Raw genomic sequence first — 19,656 nt, 5'->3', positions numbered from 1 at the left:
CAGCAACAGTGGCAACAGCAGCAGCGGCGACATGCCACAAACAACGCTCTCACGGGAGCGTCAACAAATTTGATGCTTTCGCGCGCGTGCAACTACTATGTTGCAGGCAAAAATAGAAACAAACAAACGGGAATCGCTGAAGCCAGTTGATGTTGGTTTTTTTGTTGTTGTTGCAGCTGCAACAGTTATTTTGTTTTTCGCATGTTTTGCGTATTTTCGCTTTGTGCTGCCACGCGGCGTTGCGTTTCAACTATTTGGTGGCGTTGTTGTTGTGCTGGCGCAAATATTCACATGCCGCACAGCGCTGTCAATGCAACTGTCATTTTGACAGTTAGTGTGCTGAGTTCGAAATTGAAAATACGCGCCACAACGTTCATCCTGAGACGCCGGCGAGCATTTGCGATATGTGTGTGTGAGTGTCTGTTCGTATTCTTGCACATTGCCTCAATTCACTCCTCTGTGAGTTTCAAATGCCATGTCTATGTTGTCACTGTTTTTGTAGAGTTGTGGATTGCCGCTAGACGCTAAGCGCACAAAGCTTTCCTGAGGAACGTAAAGCAGAATGCATTTTAATTGAAAATCTGTTGCCGCAGCAAACTTTTCAGCGAAACAACAGCAACCAAACCCGGCAGCTAAGCAGCAGCAACAGTAAAAATAAATAAACATCAATAACAACAACAAAGCGCGCGTCACGTCGTCATTTATTGGCAACAGCTTGGCGTCAACGCGTAAGCTATCAAATCACAACGCGCCAACAGTTAGCTGGAAGCGCGAAAAACAACAACGCAACACAAATAATACCAGAACCGTGCTATAAACAGTAGTGCCACATAACAACAACAACAGCGCGCCAACAATCAGCCTTTGCACATTGTTGCACAAGCTGTTGCCGCAAATGTTGTTACAAATGTTTTACGCTGCCATATTAGCTGCTGAACAAGGGCATGCGTGTCGGCTAGTCAACAGCGTAAACAACAACGTCAAAAGCGCGCTATTTTGCGCCATAAGTGCCAATAACCGCCAGCACGGCCCAGTGTACGTCACTCAGACGCACCAACACGCACTTCAGGAGTTCAATGTTTCGCGTCGCGCTTGTTGCATGGCTTGCTTGGCAGAATTAAGGAGTGCTATATGTGTAAACTGCTTAGATATTGCAACAAGACGCGCAAATATTTCACATCAAAAAACTATAACAGACTGTCGACTGTCAGCTTCAATTCAAAACTTTTGGGACACTTAAGCCTTGAAATTAATAAAATAGACATGACACTGTATGTGGTACATACATACGTTACATTTTCATGTCAATATTGCTTAGAAACTATTTTTGGGGTACCGTGAAAACTTATTATATATTGTAGTCCCAATAAAAACTATTTATTTTTATATTGGGACAAACAAAAAATTTTTGGGACACCTTAAAAATATTGAGAAAATTGGAATTAATACTTCAATGCTCAGTAAAAAAATCTTTTTCTTGCTTTGTGTCATACTAAACCTTATTGGGACACTTAAAAAAACTCAGAATTTTTTAAATCATACTTCAAAAGGCCATAGCTTATAATCAAAGTCAAATATAAGTTTTTCTTCTTTTTGGGACAAAACAAAAAATTTTGGGACACTCGTCATAAAAGTTTAAAGTATTGAGAAGACCGTAAATTTATGTAATAATAATATTAAAGTGTTATAGAGCCAACCAAACGACTTATCCATATATTAGGACAAACCAACAATTTTTGGGACACGTCAAAAATATTAAGAAAAGTTTAAATAATACTCCAAAAGACTATAAGCTAAGTAAAAATAATTTTTTCTTGTTTTGGGGCACACTTACAATTTTTTGGACACCTCAAAAATACTAAGAGTTTGAATTCCCAGAAAACAACCACCTAAACGTCTACGGAAAACAAAATATTATTATTGCAACATGTTTGTGTGTGTAGACTTTGGTTTTGTTTTTGCGGTTGCAGCTGATTGAAGTAGACGGCCTGTTTGTCTGAGCCTCTCTTTGTTATTCTTAAGCTGTGTTTTCGCTTTTTTATTATTACTTTGAGGGTTCCACTTTACATAAGTATGTGTGGACATGCGTGATTATACGTTGCATTTCATGAGAATGCCTCCAAGCGGTGACAAGCACAGCACACTGTGGTCATGCAAGTCACAAACCGCAAAAGCAAAACAAAAAAAGCAAACATACATTTATGTACAAATATACCACTACTGAAGCGCTTACATTTACGAATCAACTTGCCACAATACGTGCACCGCATGCCGACACGGTTTAGAAAGAGTTTATATTCGAGTTGCACCAACAACAATGGCAGCGATTAGAAGTTTAAGCTGCTACTGCAACAATAAAAATCAATTGGCCCGCCTCGTTCACCAAACCCTTGTGCAATATGCACGAGTGTGTGTGTCTCTGCACTCACAACTGTTGCACCGTGTTGCATGTAGCACTGCAGTGGCCAGTTACCCGACTTGAGTTGCATATGAGGTCCAACGATTGCGGCGCCGACTGACTGGCCGAGCTCACTGGCTATTTGGTTGAGTCGCCGGACGACAGATGATGAACGGACGCAATGAATGATTGACTGCAGGAATGCATACGGCAAAGACCGGTTTTGGCTTGTTTTTGTTGTTGTGCGCACTGATTGTTGTACTGGCTATGGAGTTTCTTATTGCTGTTGTTATTTACCTGTGCACTTGGTGTAGCTATCCAACCCCTCCGCCTTGTCGTTGCCGCATGCAACAGGGAGGCACTCTTTCCACACACACACACGGACATGGACGTGTGAGACTCCACTCTTATTTACGTACGAAATTAGCTGACGTGTTTGCCCAGTTCGCCAATGGCCGGTTGCAGTTGCAAGCGTTACAACTTGCAGCATGTGCGGCCAGCGGGCGCGGCATAAGTTGGCAGCCTGGTTAAAGTTGCATGAAGGGCGAAGGCGCTTGCATGACTTTGTAGCGCTTGTCTGCTGTGGCAGGGCGAAGGCTGAGACGGATATTAGTGGTGTTGTTTTGGGTTTTATTTTGTGTTTACATTTTTAGCTCATCTCTTAGCCTTTTGTTTTGTTTTTCTTTGGCTGGCGGGCATAATTTGTTGTTGCTGTTGAACTTTGCGTTTTGTGACTTTTTCGGTTGTATTTGGCTTAGTCTCATTCTTATATTTTGTTTGTGGCAATTTATTTTTGATTTTGCACATGACTATTATTTTCAATTGTACGTTAGGCTGAAGTGCTTACAATGCACTGAGAAAAACAGACGGCCCGTTCTACTCAGTTTTGTTTTGTTACCCTTTTTCTGAAACTTAAACGGCTACTTAAGATGCAGGGTTTGTCCCGAAAATAATAAGACTAATTTCCTTCCACCGCGACCGTACTTCTGAGCGTGCGCGCACCAACTGGATTCGGTAGAGGACGTTCCTATCTAACGAACGAGCGGCTGGTCAGTTGGTTTCAGGACGTGTTTCTGTGAGTGGTGTAAGCCGAAAATGCAGCGTTCCCTGTATATACCCTATAGGAGCAGTAGCAGAAATTCTCTGTTATTGTTATTCTAGCGGATACGGATCCGTTCCGGTTACATAGACTCGACTGTCGTGGGAACGGAGCAGAATATCTCTGTTTCCTATTCATTTCATAAATAGGATAGTCAAAGCAGAAGTTACCACGAGTTGAAACTCCAGCGTTATCTGCAAACTCAACTATGCCCTCTTCTTGACTAGCCTCACTCCTTCTTTGGCACCGCTGCGATTCTTTTATCGGCGTGTACACCTTAAAATTTCAACATCCGCGCGATCGCTGTTTTTCCAGTCTCTCCCAGATCTTTGTGTTCGCTTCACTCGAATTGGATTTGTTACGGTGTAGCCTCCGAGCAGTCGCAGGTAAATTGAGAAGCAACGTTTGAGATAGACTTCGTGGAATTTGCTGACGAACAAGACGACAAAAACAAAAGCAACAAACGCAGCTCTGCTGTGCGCTGAGCATGTTGTTGGCGAGGAAGCGCAGGCGATCAGTGACGCTGACTGAAGACGCTGCCCTGGGCAAGAAGACGTCACAGCGCGCGGCGCAGTCGACGTCTTCGAAGGATTAAGTGTGTATGAGCGCCATTGTTGTCGCGCGGACAGACAGCCTAACGAACGCGCGTCCGTTGGGTTACACCGCTGTAGCTGTGAGAATGTACCTGCACCAGGGACCGGCTCAAGTTGGCGAGCTGCTGAGTGTGTGCAGTTGTTGTCGCAGCGCGCCGCTGCAATTGTAGTATTTTTCGAAGCGAACGAGTGGTTGTATGTGTGTGTGTGTGTGTATACACATATATCGGTGCTGCTGATTGTTGAGCTGTGTTGCTTTGCACGTGTGTGTGGGTGCGTGTGAGCTGTTTGCTCATTGTATTTCGCTTTATTTGATTTCATTGTACCTGTGCGCTCGAAGCGTCTATTTGTTTGCTTGCTAGTTGCTTGTTGTTGTTGTTTTCATCGTATTTGCTTAGAGGCACTTTTGGACTCGCTTCGTTGCCGAGGTTCACGACGTCGTTCAGCTCGGCTGCCATTGCAGCAGGTATGGCGTTGTCAGTCTTTAAGCGACTTTGCCACAAACGGATGCGACGGCGCAAACGCGACGGAAATATTTTACAAAAACAATAAAGTGCATAGTAATTACAAGCGAATCAAAGTGAACAAAAAATAAATACAAATTATAAATAACTCGCATGCAACAGGCTTCAAGTGCCACAAATGGGCAAACGCGTAAAAATTCAGTTTTTAGCCTAAAATAGTAACGATTTGGATCCAATTCGCAGTTGACAGTTCGGTTTAACGGACGCCGATTTGAAAATCACTGCGGATAACGGAAAAGTGAAAAGCGCGTTGTCAGCGTCAATTAGAGACAACGACGCAGGCGCAAAGGAATGCGCACAGAAAAGTTTAATCAGCAAATTGCAAGCAAGCAGCTACTGTGCAACTAATGGCAAATGCAACATTTTGTGGCGATTTTGTTTGAAAATAGTCGCACCTTTTTAGCCGAGTGTGGTTTTCAAACATTTACTTCGATTTCGGGTTGCCAAACCGGTGCGATGTTGCATGGCCCACCACCAATTAGGGGCGTCAACTGTGGCGACCACATTTTTGCCGCATTTTTGTAATGCCACAGATTTTTAACAACAGTTCGTTACGCTCAAAAACGTTCAACGCGGTAAAAACGGTTGAAAAACACACAAAGAAAACGCTGAAAATTGTTGAAAATCGCCAATGCAGCGCGACGACAGCCAGAAAAATATGCAATAATAATAAAAAGCAGCGAAAGTGAAACCAAAGTGTTCAAATACGCCGCGCCAGCCGAACGGTGCGCGCCCGTACCAGAGTTGCATGTGCCACACTAAGCGCTGACGAGTGTGAAAATTGTGATTTTTCGAGCCAAAGTGTAATTAAAGATTTCAAAAATATCAATTAAATTCAACTGCAAGCGTGTGTTGAGCGCATTTGTGTGGCGCGCATGCGCAGTGATGCGGAACGGCACATTAAAATTTCTAAACTAAGCAAATAAACAAAGAAAAAGAAAAGTGATTAAAAAAATATTAAAAAAATAGTTAAAAAAAAATAATTAAATACTAAAAAAACTAAAGTGTATTGGTTAAACGCTAAATGAAAAAATAGTAAAAAAAAGTAAATTAAATAAAAAATACTTATTTCTGCAAATCTTTCCAATTGCGTGTTCAAGAAGCGTATGTTTTCGAATAAAAATTGGAATAAACACACAAATGTGTGGGGAATTTTCAAATGAAAAATAAAAACTTTCGACAGCAGCGAAAATTCATACACAGGCAACAACACCAAGCAGCCTTGCTGTAATTAGTTGGCGAAAATCTTAGAAAAATGCGTATACTCAAGCATTGGTAAGTGAAGAGCTCGAAACCCGCTGCCAAATTAAGAAAAATACAACTGTGAAATTGAAAAAACATTAATATTAAAAACAAAAATATAAAAACTCAAAAAATCGACTGAAGATCTCTAAATTTGTAATAGCTCCTAATTTACATATTTCATTCGCTACAAAAATTCTATAATTCTCCTTAAGTTTATAAGAAACACTACTTTAATATGTTAGTGACTCTAAATCGTCAAAAATTGTGAAGCAGCTGAGTTTGCAAGAAAAGACACGCACATCCAATCCGGTCAGGATGACAAAGTGCTGAGATTCCTCTGTCTACGTGTTTTCCGGCGCTTGATTTATAGGCTTTGCCTGAGCGTGGCAAGCGTTGGTCATTAACCAGCACTTGTGGGGCTGTGAAAGCCTGCTGAGCCAGAGCGGAACATAAAGAACCATAGAACTCTTAGCAAGGCTCATATCGCCGTCATCGCTGTCCCATTGGCATTCATTCAGTGAGGCTAAAGATGTTGGAGATCCCAACTTGTCACCGTTGTAATGAGGAAGATGTGGTGGAAACATCCACACACAATCTCCTACGAAGGCCATACTTTTCACGAACCCGGCGAATTGGTTGGAATAAGTAGATATTAGCTGCTTTAATAACTTTGTGGCAGACTCTAGACGTATTGGCGATATGCCACCGTCTCTTTGATCCATACTTGGAGTTCTCGGCATTACAATGGACTCTACAGCCTCTACAGCAATCCAAGTGATATTATGTTTTGCCTCACGGCTAAACAGCTAAATTATCTTGTGGCTCTCAAACGTTTATATTGAAAAAAATTTATGAAAAATACAACCGGAAGATTGAAAAAAAAAGATAATAATGTAAAAGAATGTTAAAAAAAGTCGAAAATTTTACTAAAAACATTAAATTTGTGACAACTGTTTATATGCATACATATTTCATTCGCTTAGACAAAAATGTTATAATTCTCCTCCTGTTTATATAAAAAGATATTTTAATATGCGAGTGCCTCAAAGTTCAAAAGGTTAATATTGGGTAGTCTAAAAAGACTTTCCGTATTTCTAAACAGACTTCAATGATATCTATTGACAAAATACGAAAATACTTTTTCGACTACCCAATATAAAATTGCATTGCGTTCACTGTTGAGTTTCTGAAGTCGGGTTAATGAAGTAATGGTCCTATTAGAGGGTTAAATTTTGCCCACAACGTAAGAGCCTCACAAACTAACAAAGAATTCAACTGATTTCTTAGCTTACTGAGTATATAAGCGCTTCGGTGCCTTCACCTCACGTGACTGCGCGCTGCTTGTCGCCCAATTCTCTTTGCCTGCGCTTAGAATTCTCTCTCACACCTCGCTTATTATTTATTGCACAAATTCAATGGAAATATTTATGAAGAATAAAGCAGAGAAGAAGAAAATGAAAACAAATTTCAGTCGTTTAATTTGAAATTGATAAAGCAAAGCGAATCGTTAAAAATTCAAAGCACGCAACACGCAAGCGTACAGAACCAAAAACATGACAGCAACAACAAAATGAAGGTAGCAACAAAGCTGCGTGCTTATAAGTCCATAAGTAAGCAGCGTGGAAAATTTGTATGAGCAGATACACGCACACACACATCGCTGAACCTAAATTAGTTTTGTTTTTGTAAAAGTAGTTATAAATAATAAACAAGCAGGCGAGCCTGAGATTCACTTACACAACATTTCGGTAGCGTTTAGCGTAATGCGACTGCTGCCCGCTTGCGCGCTGTGTCACTCTTGTGCATACCGCAGCGCTTGCGCCTTCCTCCAGCTCGTGTAGAAGAGCCCGCTGGAATTTTAATTGTGCGCCATGTAGCGATTGCGACACCAGCGGTCGCGCATACCGCTAAATCGAATGCCAAATGCATGTAAATTAGTTTTGGCGTTAGGCGCTGCTGCTGCCGCTTCCGTGCGCGCCTGCTCGCTTACATACAAATGTGATTGCGGTGAGGTGGAGCGGCGGGCGTTGAGGCGCGACGCGTACAGATTGCAATGACTGGCATGCCAAGTGTCAGCGTGCAGCGCAGCTATTTTGAAAAGAGGAAATGTCGTGATAAGTGACTGTAACTCGTCGGCAATTGCCTAAGCAGGGACGCCACGATTTGCTAGTTAAGTGCAATGATGCGCTTTGGGTAATTTCATGTTGGAATAATGCACAAAAAATTATTTGAAAAAGCAATAAAACACTAAGACACATGTATAAGCATTATTGTACAAAACCAAGGCACCCCCTACCTACCTTAGTTTGTTTGAACTCAGAGGTTTTCATAAATAATTACCGAATATTTTTTACTAATTTCATGCCGATATAAACCGCTTTGCCAATCACTTATTATTTTATCTTTAAGGTCGGCTGAATAAGTATTTCTCGCCATTTTTTATTCTTAAGCTAGTGTGTCGTCGAAAAAGTCTTTTCGTATTTCTAATCAAACTTCAATTTATTTTTTTTTATTTATATGAACTTTAATGAACCAAATATGGCCATTTTGTTCTACCACTTTTTGCCATTTTTCCGCTAGAGACATTATTCCATCAGTGCTGCGACAAGTAGCTTTCACAGACTTCTCATGAAGCAAACTTTACTCCACTAAGGGAGGTTTGCATTGTCCGAAACAAAGGTAGTCCGATGATGCAAGATCAGGGCTATAGGTTGAATGCATCAAAACCTCTCAGCCAAGCTCTCCCAGTTTTTGCCGAGTCATTAAAGATGTGTGTGGTCTAGCGTTGTCCTGATGGAAGACGAAGCCCTTTCTGTTGATCAGTTCTAGCCGTTTTTTGTTCGATTGCTTGTTTCAATCTCATCAGTTGTTGATAGCAAAATATAGAATTAATCGTTCGAACAGGCTGGAACAGCTGGACAATTTCTTTCAAAGGCTCCACATACTCAGCATAACCTTTCGAGGCGTCAATCCTGGCTTTTCGACCATTTGTTGAGTTTCAGCACGCTTGGATCATGATCTTTTTGCACAATGTTGTCGTATTTAATCCACTTTTCCTTTCCTCTTACCATTCGCTTCAGAAATCGTTCGATTTGGTTTCGTTTCAGCAAAGAATCGCAGATGTTAACTCGGTCCATTAAATTTTTCAAAGACAATTGTTGTGGTACCCAAACATCGAGCTTCTTTTTGTAGGCAGCTTTTTTTGAATGGTCAAAACCATTTGATGATGAATGTTAAGTTCCTTAGCGATGTCGTGGCTGCTTATGTGACGGTCCGGTCAATATTTTCCATAATTTCATCGACTTTTTCGACGATAGGTCGATCAGAGCGAGGTGCATCTTTATCTTCGAAATTTCCTGAACGGAAGCGAGCGAACCATTGTTGTGCTACACGAACTGATACAGCATCGTCTCCGTTAACTTCACAAATTTCATTGGTGACTTGCGTGGTATTCTTCCATTTTTTATACAAAAATTTCAAAATAAATCGGATTTCTTCACTATTTTCACAAATTTTTGAACATAAAAAATTGTCTTGTCTTTTCTTTCTTTAACCTTGAAAAATTTTAGTTTACCCTTAGAACCAGTTATTTTCAAAACTTTCTTCATCCAAATCTCTACTTCAAAAATTCCTAGTGTGAGTGTGTTAATATCGAAAACACACACTGAAAATATTGTTTCCCCATTAAAGCGAACACACCTCAACTTGCAAGTCGCCCCTTTTACCACTTTCAGTGAAATCTTTACAGAATTCTGTGATTTTTGTATAAATATTGTATGAGCTTTCGTACAAACAGCGCTTTATCCCTATCTGCCAATGGTACCTTTCATAAACAATCATTTCTTATGCTGTCAATGTTGTTGTGGAGAATCAACTACAACAAATAATACCTTCTTTTGTCTGTCAAACAATCAATAAAGCTGAGACTTTCAGCGGCAGCTAGCGGCGCTTGCAGTTACAAATAGAAAGCGAAAGAGATGGGGTGAGGGAGTAAGAGGAAGTGAAAACTGTTTATTAACAAACACACACGCGAAAGTGCCCAGCAACTCTAAGTAGTAAATTCAATTTAATCTGTTCGAAAAAAGTTAGCTGCCCCAAGTTTTCTAGATTTCCCACATTTCACTGTCAACGCAGCGAGTTGCAGTGGAGGAAGTGCAAAGCTTTTTATTATAACTTGCAGCATGCAACTTTCTCAGGTGATTTGAAACGCCTGAAAGTTCTTAAGCGCCCGGCGGTGGGGGCGGGCCGGCTGTTGGCACAATGAAACTGAGCGCTGCGCACAGCTGCCACATTGAAAAACTTGCGATTTTTGCAAAACTTTTTGCCGCTGCCTTTAAATGGGCAAATATGTTGACTGTGGCATGCAACGTGGCGTGCTGCAGCACATAAACAACTTTTCCAATGCATTTACGACAGCGCGTGTGTGTGTGAAGTGACGCGCTGCAGCTGCAGCTGGGTCGGGCCAAGTGGTTGGCGGCTTTGTGGCGGCGGCTAAGCTGCCGTTTTAAGCGCACACACACTGGCCCACGTGATCGTGGCACTCGAAATGACATAAATGCACGCGCATATCTCAGCCGCACACACACCTACACTCACGCATACATATGTGAGTGTTAAAGCAGTGCTTTGCTCCAAAAGCAGCCTCCAACAAGCTACTCACCTTGCATTCGAGTGTGTGTCTGTTTGCATGTGAGTGCCCACTTACGTGCCACATTTATCAGTTACTTTAAAAATGTTCGCCTGCATTTGCGGCGTGTTTCTCGTTCCTTCGTTTTAACGTTTTGTTGCCTTTTTTGTTTTTGTTGACTCAGTCGCTGCCATTGTTGGCGTGTCGGTTGCCCTTTGCTCATGCCCCAGCGATGAATCATGCAACGTCGCGCTGCGCCATGAAGCTCAGCTTGTTATGGGACTTTATTGTTGTTGTTTTTAGCGTATTCAGTTCGCATTCCAGGTATATCGACGTGCATTACTCTTTTTAAGCTCAAACAAATGGGCATATCAATGCACTGACTGGGCGGGTGAGGTGAACCGGGATAAAGAAGGGAAGTCAAGTTGAATACTATTTGCTCATTTTATTGTTATTGGAAGCATTACTAAATGTGTTTGCTTACTAAAATGTAGAAAATATATCGTTAAGGAGCTTAGTGGAACCACAAGTCTTAGTTCCAAGGCTAATGAAAACAGGGACCGAGTTGAAGTTGATCTTGTCGGCTGCATTGTAAGCAAGCTATAACACGTCCTCGTCGCTACAGTGTCACAAATCCCGATTTTATTCTGTGTACCATGGGACGCTCTCTATGTAGGACAGTTAACCTCATTTTATGAACTTAAGTTGGAATTCGGGGTTTAGGTTAGGAAAACAGGCTGATTTATCTTGAAGCCAGGAATAATCCCACTTTCACTGTTGGAAACACTTGTTCCTTGTAATGCCCAGTACTCCTAGTTTGGGCTTAAAAAGATCTCCACAGATCGACAAAATGCCTAGAGCTTGCCACAAATTTATCAAGTCAATTCCAGCCTATTTGCCGGGTTCGTAAAAAGTATGGCAGTCGACTTTCACAAGTTGCGTCTTCCAAATCTTTAGTCTCATCGCGTGAGTGTCAATGGGTTGAAGTCCAGTTTGGAAGCCTATCATAGCAGCGATGTGAACCTTGCTAAGAGCTAGCAGGTTCAATGAACCTTTTAGGTTCCACATTGGGCCAGAAGTATTTACCAACCTCCGGGAATTGGCATCAACAATATAAAACCTGAAAAAAAGAGAGGATCCGGTACCATAAACAGCGTTTTTATGTCACTCAGCTACGTTTTTGCAAATTTCATACATTTTGCTTACAATTCTCAACCGCTTAATGGAATTGTTATAATTCTCATTGTGTGCTTTAACGGTAGTTTCTAATTTTTATCGGAGAAACTTAACTGTTTACAAATATTCTTGCATATTTTTCCTCATTAAATGAGTCAGAAATATTTCCAGAAATGCAAGTTCCTTACATTTGTGGCAAGCACAGCTGCGAAAGTCAAAAATTGCAAATAAGGATCGCAAAAACAAATCCAGTAAGCCGATTCAAGGCACATGCACTCAAAATTAAATTCCGAAAACGCAAACACACACCCGCATGTGCGTATCCACTCACATTTATATGCAGATTTCTGCTTGCGAACAAGCACAACAACACAAAATCTCTACGAAATGCGTGTATTCAGCGGCACACACGCTCAAGACTCGAGTGCTTAAGCAGCTGAGTGTTTTTTTCGCTCTCATGCCGGCAAAGTGAATAATAATGAAATGATATTTCGAGAAATGGGCGTTGAACAAGTTCAGATTTGAGCTGACTTGTGTACAAAAGGCTTAACGTGGCTTACGTTGTTGTTTTTGCCTTTTCCTAGTTCTGTTGCAGCACTGCTTACAGCCACTGCCCTCTTCTCCACCTACTCCACCTCTGCATCTGCTTCCTGAGCGCTATTTTTTTGGATTATTATGAATGCATAAGAATCGTGTGTGTGTGTGTGTATGGGCGAGGAGCAGCGCTCAAGTGTGGGTGTTGGGCTGGTAAACTTGTATTTGCTGCTTGTATGTGTGCGTGTGTAGACGCGAGGCCATGTGTGCCCTTGTGGCATGCCGAAGAGTGCTGTGTCGCACACACAAACACACTTACATAGAATTGCAAGGCTGCTTGAGTGTTTAAGTTGTTGTTTTTGCTGTTGGTTTCAGCTCGTTTGTCATCCTCTCGGCTGTCGCCTGCAGTCGTTTTTTGCGAGCCGTTTATTTTTAGTGTCGAAAGTGTTGCCATCAAACGGGGCCAGGCGAGTCACACACGGCCACACACACCGGCACTCATACATGTGGAAAAAGTAAGCGCACACCATTGCCATTGCCATTGAGTGGGCGCAACGTTCTACTTCTGAAATTTTTTACTTTATTTCCTTGATTTTATTTCCTCTTTCTCTTTCGGTTTTTGCTTTAAACCTACTTTTAGCATGTGTCCGCATAGCGCAAATAAATAAACAAATATAATCCGTATTTTCTTACGCACGCTCAACACACTACGATACGCTTAGCATGTGTGTGTGTGTTGGCAGAGCCTTTGGCTCTATCCTCCGGCGTCTTGCTGCGTCGCTTGTGCTCGCCCACAGCTTTAGTTTGTTGCTCTGTGCCGTCGCAGCCCATTTACATATTATCTTATTTACATACAGATATGCGCGTATTTGGGCACCGTCTTCTTGCCGACTTGGCTTAGCCTCTTTTTCCACTGCTCACCATACAAATCGTTCTCCTGTGTATTGCTGCGCCTTCGCTTGCTTTGTTTATTTCCATTTCAACATTCTTAACTGGTTCTGCTCGGCGCTTTGTTACACACAGCCTGCTGACTGATTTTTTATTGCTGTTGTGGCTCGCTTTGTGTCCGCACCCGCCTTCACCGGGTCGCTTGTGCTCGTATATCTGTCATTCATTCATTGTTTGAACTTCGGATTTTTGTTGCCAGCATTCGTTACCACTCTGCCTCCATCTTTCGCATCAGTCGCCACCTCACATTTTCCCTTGCCGCCTGCGTCCGCTGTTGCTGCCGCTGCAGCCCTATGCTAATGCTCTGTACGTCCCTTTGTCGGCCCGTCCGCCTTCATCTTGACATCTTTACGAGCATCACAAGCCTATTCCCTGTACTTCGTGTGCTTTAGCTGTATGCCTCTGCCACTTGGTGCTCTACCATAACCTGCCCTTCGTCGCCACACCCACTCACACATGCACACCAGTTTAGGTGCTACTATTTTTCTGTCTCATTTGCTGTTTTTTCCTTGTGCGCCACTTTATTCGTTATTTTCCCGGCTCGCATAGAACTCAGAGTTCAATTTCCATGTGTTTTATGCACCATGTGTTTTGTTCCCAGCCAGTTTATTGTTCGGTATCACAATTTTCAGTGGAATTTGTGCGTTTTATTATCCACATTTTCGTTTTTAGGAATTCTCTGCTTTGTGCCCTGCATTAGTAGTTTATTGTATGCTCGTGTTATATCTAATTTTGTAAAGAGCTGATTTGAATTCATCTCCGCCATTATAACTCATGATATTGTCTTGAATTTCATCCGTTGGTTCAGTTTCCATCACATTTAGCTCCAATAAATGCCAATCAAAGAGTTATGGATATCATATCCAAGACTTCCCATGTAGTCATTGCCCAACAATTTCGTTTTAGGGGGTTTAAGATGAAGCATGTGCTATAAGCTTCGATGCTGGAGTAGTTGTTCGCACTTCTCACTAAATTTTTTTTTTATACTTTTCTAAGCTTTTAGGCTTGATGCCTTCTGAATGATATAAGAGTATTTTAGCAATATATTTGGTACTTTCGAATTGATATATTTATGGTTTTGAGTCGGTTTTTCGAATTTCAGGCCTATCTGAAAGCTCTGAATGGGAATATTGATAGGCTTCGAACCAATTTACAAGGTTTGTTTGTTTGAAGCTGTACGCACTAAGGTCCAAGGTCTGATTAATTCTAAGTTGATTTAGAGAACTGGGAAGTCACATTTGCCGCATGCTGACTACCAATTTTGTAGACAAGCCTTCTTCATCAGCGGATTCTCTTTCAGTGTCGCTGAGTAATCACTTCTTCTTGATAAAAGCGGCCGGCCACCAACAACGCTTGACAACGCAAAGACTTTTGTCTGAGCGTTACTGATAAAGTGCAATTCGTTCCACTTTCCCAAGTTTTCCGTCTTCTTACCGCTTTCACTGCATTTCTAGTTCCGTTATATTATTTTGCCATAATTAAAATGAATTTCCACAGTCAATGAAAACGAGCAAACGAATTAAATATGATTGATTTCAGATTTTCACTTTTCACAACAACAAAAAAGCTTCAATTATGCAACCCAACGCGCGACCGCATGCCACATTTCCCCGAAGTAACCGAGCGCAGCGTGAAAATCGCGCGCTTGTGAACTTTAGTCCGCTTAGTGGTGTGTAGAAAATGCCAAGCAAATGAAATTAAAGTAGCAAACATATGTTTGGAAAATATTCAACCGAAAAAATCAACAAACTAATCACATTAAGTGTGCAGCAACAACAATAAATGCATTTATAATCATTATGGCTCCTTTTATGTGCGCTCTGCTTCTGCACCCGAGTTAGTGTGCAGTGTGCTACCGTGCACCTTCGGCAACGCGCAGCCACTCAGCTGTGGCGCCAGTATCACGGCTTGCCACGGCCGAGCATGACTAAACCCAGCCAATGTTCCAAAAGTAACAAAAGTTCACCAAAAGCACTGCATTTGTTGCAGTCAAGCGGTTGGGTCGTAATTGTATGCTTGTATGTGTGCGAGCAGTTGGGCAACTGCTTCGCCGAACCTTCGTGAGCTTTCAAGTTCATTGGCCCTTACAGTGCGCTGCAATGTGCTGCAATTTCGTGAGTGCTGCACTTTGTTGCATGCATAACCACGTTTGTCGGGGTGTGTGTGTGTGTGCTGGCAAAGTGGCTGGCTTGCTGGGCTCCACTGCTGCCTTCTGCTGTTTTTGGCTGCAAGCAAAGGCGTGTAAAATGCTTTTGAGCCAGACAATAATCATTTTTCACTTTGTCACAATGCTAATGAGTCTGCGCAGCCGCAGCCGCTGCTGCTGGGAAGGTGTGCATACCGATATGCATGTAATGCTTACGAGCATTTATTTTTAAACATTTTTCTTGGTGACTACGTATTTGCCGAGCGCTTGACTGCCTGACTGACACACATACATATTTACATATCTATTTTTATAAACACAAAAGCGTAAATTAATGGAGATAATAACTTAATAGCGTGTATATGCCCATATTAAATGGAATTAACAACGCCGAAGATAAATACACACACATAGAGGCACTTCTTTCTGAAGCGAGTCACACACGCATTAACACTTTAGTGTGGAAATGCGTTCTAAAGAAGGAATGCCTTAAATTTTGATGGAAAAAACTAAAAATAAAATAAAATAAAAATAATAATAATATAAATATAGAAAAAATCTAGAAAGCAGGATCACAATATTGGCGGTCGAAAAAGTATTTTCGTATTTCTAAATAAATAAATTCTAAAATCTAAATCTCAACTAATCAGCGAATTTCTCCATTATTTTTACTCATTTTTGAACAGCTGTAACTTTTTTTCAACGTATCCGAATTGAATTTTTTTGGTTAAATGAAGCTTAAAACCTCACCTTTCCAACACTATATGATATGACACAATGTGATTAGTAGCACTGGAGATATACGACTGCAACGTCATCTATCGACAAAATACGAAAAGACTTTTTCGACGACCAATATAATATTCAGGGTATAAAATCACCGTCAATTATGCTGACCTGGTCTCATAGCAAAACTATGTATACTACGAAAAACAACAACAACAACAATCGCAATAATATGCTTATAAAGCTGAAGACAATGGCAGCGCCAAATTAGCGCTAAAAATATTGTGTACATAGACAATAATATTGCGCAGCCAACAAAGGAAAACATTGCCTTTATGCGCATAACAACAACATTAAGTTATTATGACATGCTTACAACAAATGCGACAACAAAATCAATTTAGTAGCGAAGATAATGCTTAGCAGGGAGACAAAGGCAATTAGTGACTTTGAACTTGACAGACATAACTTGATTAGTCACCTTTTCCATATTTTAATAATTGTGCGTCGCTGAATACAGTAGACCATTTATGAGAGGCGTTAATATTTTTGTTTTGTTTCAAATATTAAATTTCATTCTGATAACTTTTTCACAAATCCTTTCACAAAAATACGTGGCAACTTTGTGTTGTTGCTTCAGGGACAATTTCTTGATCTCATGACAAAAAAATATAAAATTTTATAAAAATTTATTTGTTTGTGCCACTAAATATTCTAAATTTATCAAATTTCAATGCAGGTGGCAACGCTTTTCAAAAATAAACTTTAATTTTTTTCGAAATATATGTTCTAGTGCCAGAATTTATTTATTTGCTCCATTAAATGTGCTAAATTTTTTCAAATTTCAATGCAGGTGGCAACGCTTTTCAAAAATAAACTTTAATTTTTTTCGAAATATATGTTCTAGTGCCAGAATTTATTTATTTGCTCCATTAAATGTTCTAAATTTGTAAAATTTCAATGCAGGTGGCAACCCTATTGAAAATAGAGCTTTATTTTTTAGAATTATACTTTTTAGTGCCAAACCTTTTTTGCTTATTCCATCAATTCCACTATTTTTTTTAATTTTAATCTAGGTGGCAACGCTTTTGAAGTATATATTAATCGATCTTCGAAATATTGCTTTTTAGCGCATTATAATTATTTTAAATAGAATTAAAATTATGGTTTTTGTTTTTAAACAAATATATTAGGTTGAAAAGGTGGCAGCACAGGCTTTTCTTAACATGACATGACGGTGTTGATTATAATTCTATCTTTCCAGCAATTTTCATATTTGTTTGTCATAATAAGGACATAACAGTTCCATAAGCTAACCGTAAAAGTGTTCTACTTCCAAAAATATACATTATATATATATATTTGTAATATTTTAACGCACCCTAGTAAAATTGAACGCCTTTAATAGTTGTTAGAGTTCCAAAAGGAAATGCATATTCCTTTGCTATTCTCTATGAATTCATATTTTCTTACTATGCTCTTATGATTTTAGCATTAAATAGTTTTCATGATACTAAAATATACGTAACAATAATGTGCTACCTCTTAATGGAAGACTCATAGAGATTTCTGCTTCCCTTTGCAACATATTTCCCTACTGTTGTGTGTTTCTATCTGTTTCTTCTTGGCCTCTACATTTGTCTCTGTGTGTGCGTGTGGGTGTTGCTTGCCGTTAAAGATTACCCAAGTCGAGGTATACGAAAAAATTCTCTTTTAACAGAAATCTGCTTGGTAATCCGCCTGGGAAACAAAGCGCAAATGGAAGTGAACAAAAGCAGCGCTACATTTGCCGATGACTCAGAAGGAGGTTTACGGCCGAAAATCATAGATAATGACTGGAGTAGGTACCCAAATACTCATACGCCTGTGTGTGCGTAATTTGGTTTTTATAGATTCTTTCTTTGTGTTCTTTTGTAACCATTGACTGACGTCTTCGCTTGAAACGAGCGACCGGCAGGTATGCAGGTAGCCTCTGCGCTACAATGCTGATGCAATATGCTCGGCGGCTCATTAATTTTGGTGCGTTAAAAACACCACAAGCGTCATCTTTCAATTATTTATGAAGCAGGGAGGACGTAATCAGTCAGTGGGTCAAAGATTACACAAATGCTTGTTGGTAGTGCGAGATTGACAGCGCAATTAGAGGATCGCAAGTGTCGATCAAATTGAATGAGTAGCCTAAAGAATATACACTGCCCATAAAGATTTGATTTATGGACTCATTAAGTAAACAGAAACGTCATTATTCATGCTTGTAAGAAGATCTGACATTTAATGATCGCTTTGATGGTTTAGAAATTTCTATTAAATTGTATTTTATTAGCCGAAAAGATTTGTTAAGCTAAACAGCTTTTCGTGAATATATAATGTTCAAAAGACTACGCTTACAAAAGTAGGATTGGGATCTTTGTTACTAAGCGACGTTCATCTGAAATATATATGACGATCTCGAGTAATTGCTAGAAGTGAAGAGCTTGTTTTTAAAGCTTGATTTAAGGTTGAGATAGAACTTTTCCTGTTACAAACAGTATTGGTAGAAAGTTTGAGTGAAAAGGTCCTCGAAAGTCTATACCAATTCATCATTTCCAAAGGTTAAACTCATCTTTAGTATGACTCTGGCAGGCCAAGCAGCAATAACCGAAAAAACAAAGCTAGAAGAAAAATCTTTATTTATAGTCCGTGATCTCGAGATGGCTACCTCAGTATTGGCTAGTATGCAACCCGCAATTTCATTATGAATACGTTTCCGAACCCCTAATTAAATACATATCGCCAGACATTAAACCTTGCTTGCGTTTTTACGTGACCACTGATGACCTCCCGTTGCGAAGTGACTCTCCAAGACATTAAAATTATGATAGTAAAGTCATTACCACACTCTTTACCAGCGGCGCCTCACTTTGCCGACTGCAAGTCTTTTAAAATGTAAATGGAAAATAGTAAATAAATAAAAAACTAATTTGCTGTTGACTATTTTACAAGTGAAAATCGTGTTTCGAGTGACTTTTAAATTTCCATTAGTTCCACTTTCGAAAGCGCGCACACACAGCCACATCACATATCCGGTGGTTGCACGTCCCGAGTCGATTGACGTCCGTCGCGCTAATTTACAGGCAGACAACTTCCGGAACACAAAGCAATCAGAGTGACAGTGCGGTCTCTGTGTAAGGGGTGTGGTAATTAGACGGTTGTTGAGAACGGAAATACAAAAAGTGACAACATTTGCGGTACCGAATCGGTGGTGGAAGCGCATGCGCTCGCGCTGTGCTTTTGGCATAAATTTTGATAATTCCAAAATTTCGAAATTGACTAGTCACTCGCGAGTTTCAACCGTGTTGCTCGCCACTGTCCTTCGCATATCATGTTGTTCCTCAGGCGCGCGTGTGTGTTCGCGCATAACCTGCAACAGGTGTATCGGCACTTGCGACCCGCAACAGAACCACTCAATCGCTAGAACAATGCTTCCAGTCAGCACACACTCTTGTTGTTTGTTGTTGCCACAATTTATTCGTAAGCCATGAATTTAAATGATATGCACGGTATTATAATTATCGAAGTCGTTCGACTCGAACTGCATTTGTCTCTAACCCAACTGTTTGTTGGCCCTTTCGCGTGGTAGCTGCTGGAGCCTGCCGTCCGT

At 40.6% G+C, this 19,656-nt stretch overlaps 1 protein-coding gene across 7 annotated transcripts in view; it reads left to right on the top strand.

The window, feature by feature from the left end:
• Positions 1-19,656, top strand: part of LOC105230393 (protein PALS1) — a 142,299-nt gene that overhangs the window by 78,508 nt on the left and 44,135 nt on the right. The window contains exon 1 of one of the 7 annotated variants that reach the window (XM_049456095.1): positions 5,665-5,889. The exons of the other annotated variants lie outside the window; for them this stretch is intronic. Coding sequence (XP_049312052.1) covers positions 5,870-5,889 — 20 coding nt within the window. The 5' untranslated portion in view covers positions 5,665-5,869. Of the gene's footprint in view, positions 1-5,664; positions 5,890-19,656 lie in introns of those variants that run through there. 7 annotated transcript variants of the gene reach the window in all.

This window comes from Bactrocera dorsalis, chromosome 4 (genome assembly GCF_023373825.1).
Source record: "Bactrocera dorsalis isolate Fly_Bdor chromosome 4, ASM2337382v1, whole genome shotgun sequence".
Lineage (NCBI taxonomy): Eukaryota > Metazoa > Arthropoda > Insecta > Diptera > Tephritidae > Bactrocera > Bactrocera dorsalis.
This window is presented reverse-complemented; position numbering and strand designations above follow the sequence as displayed.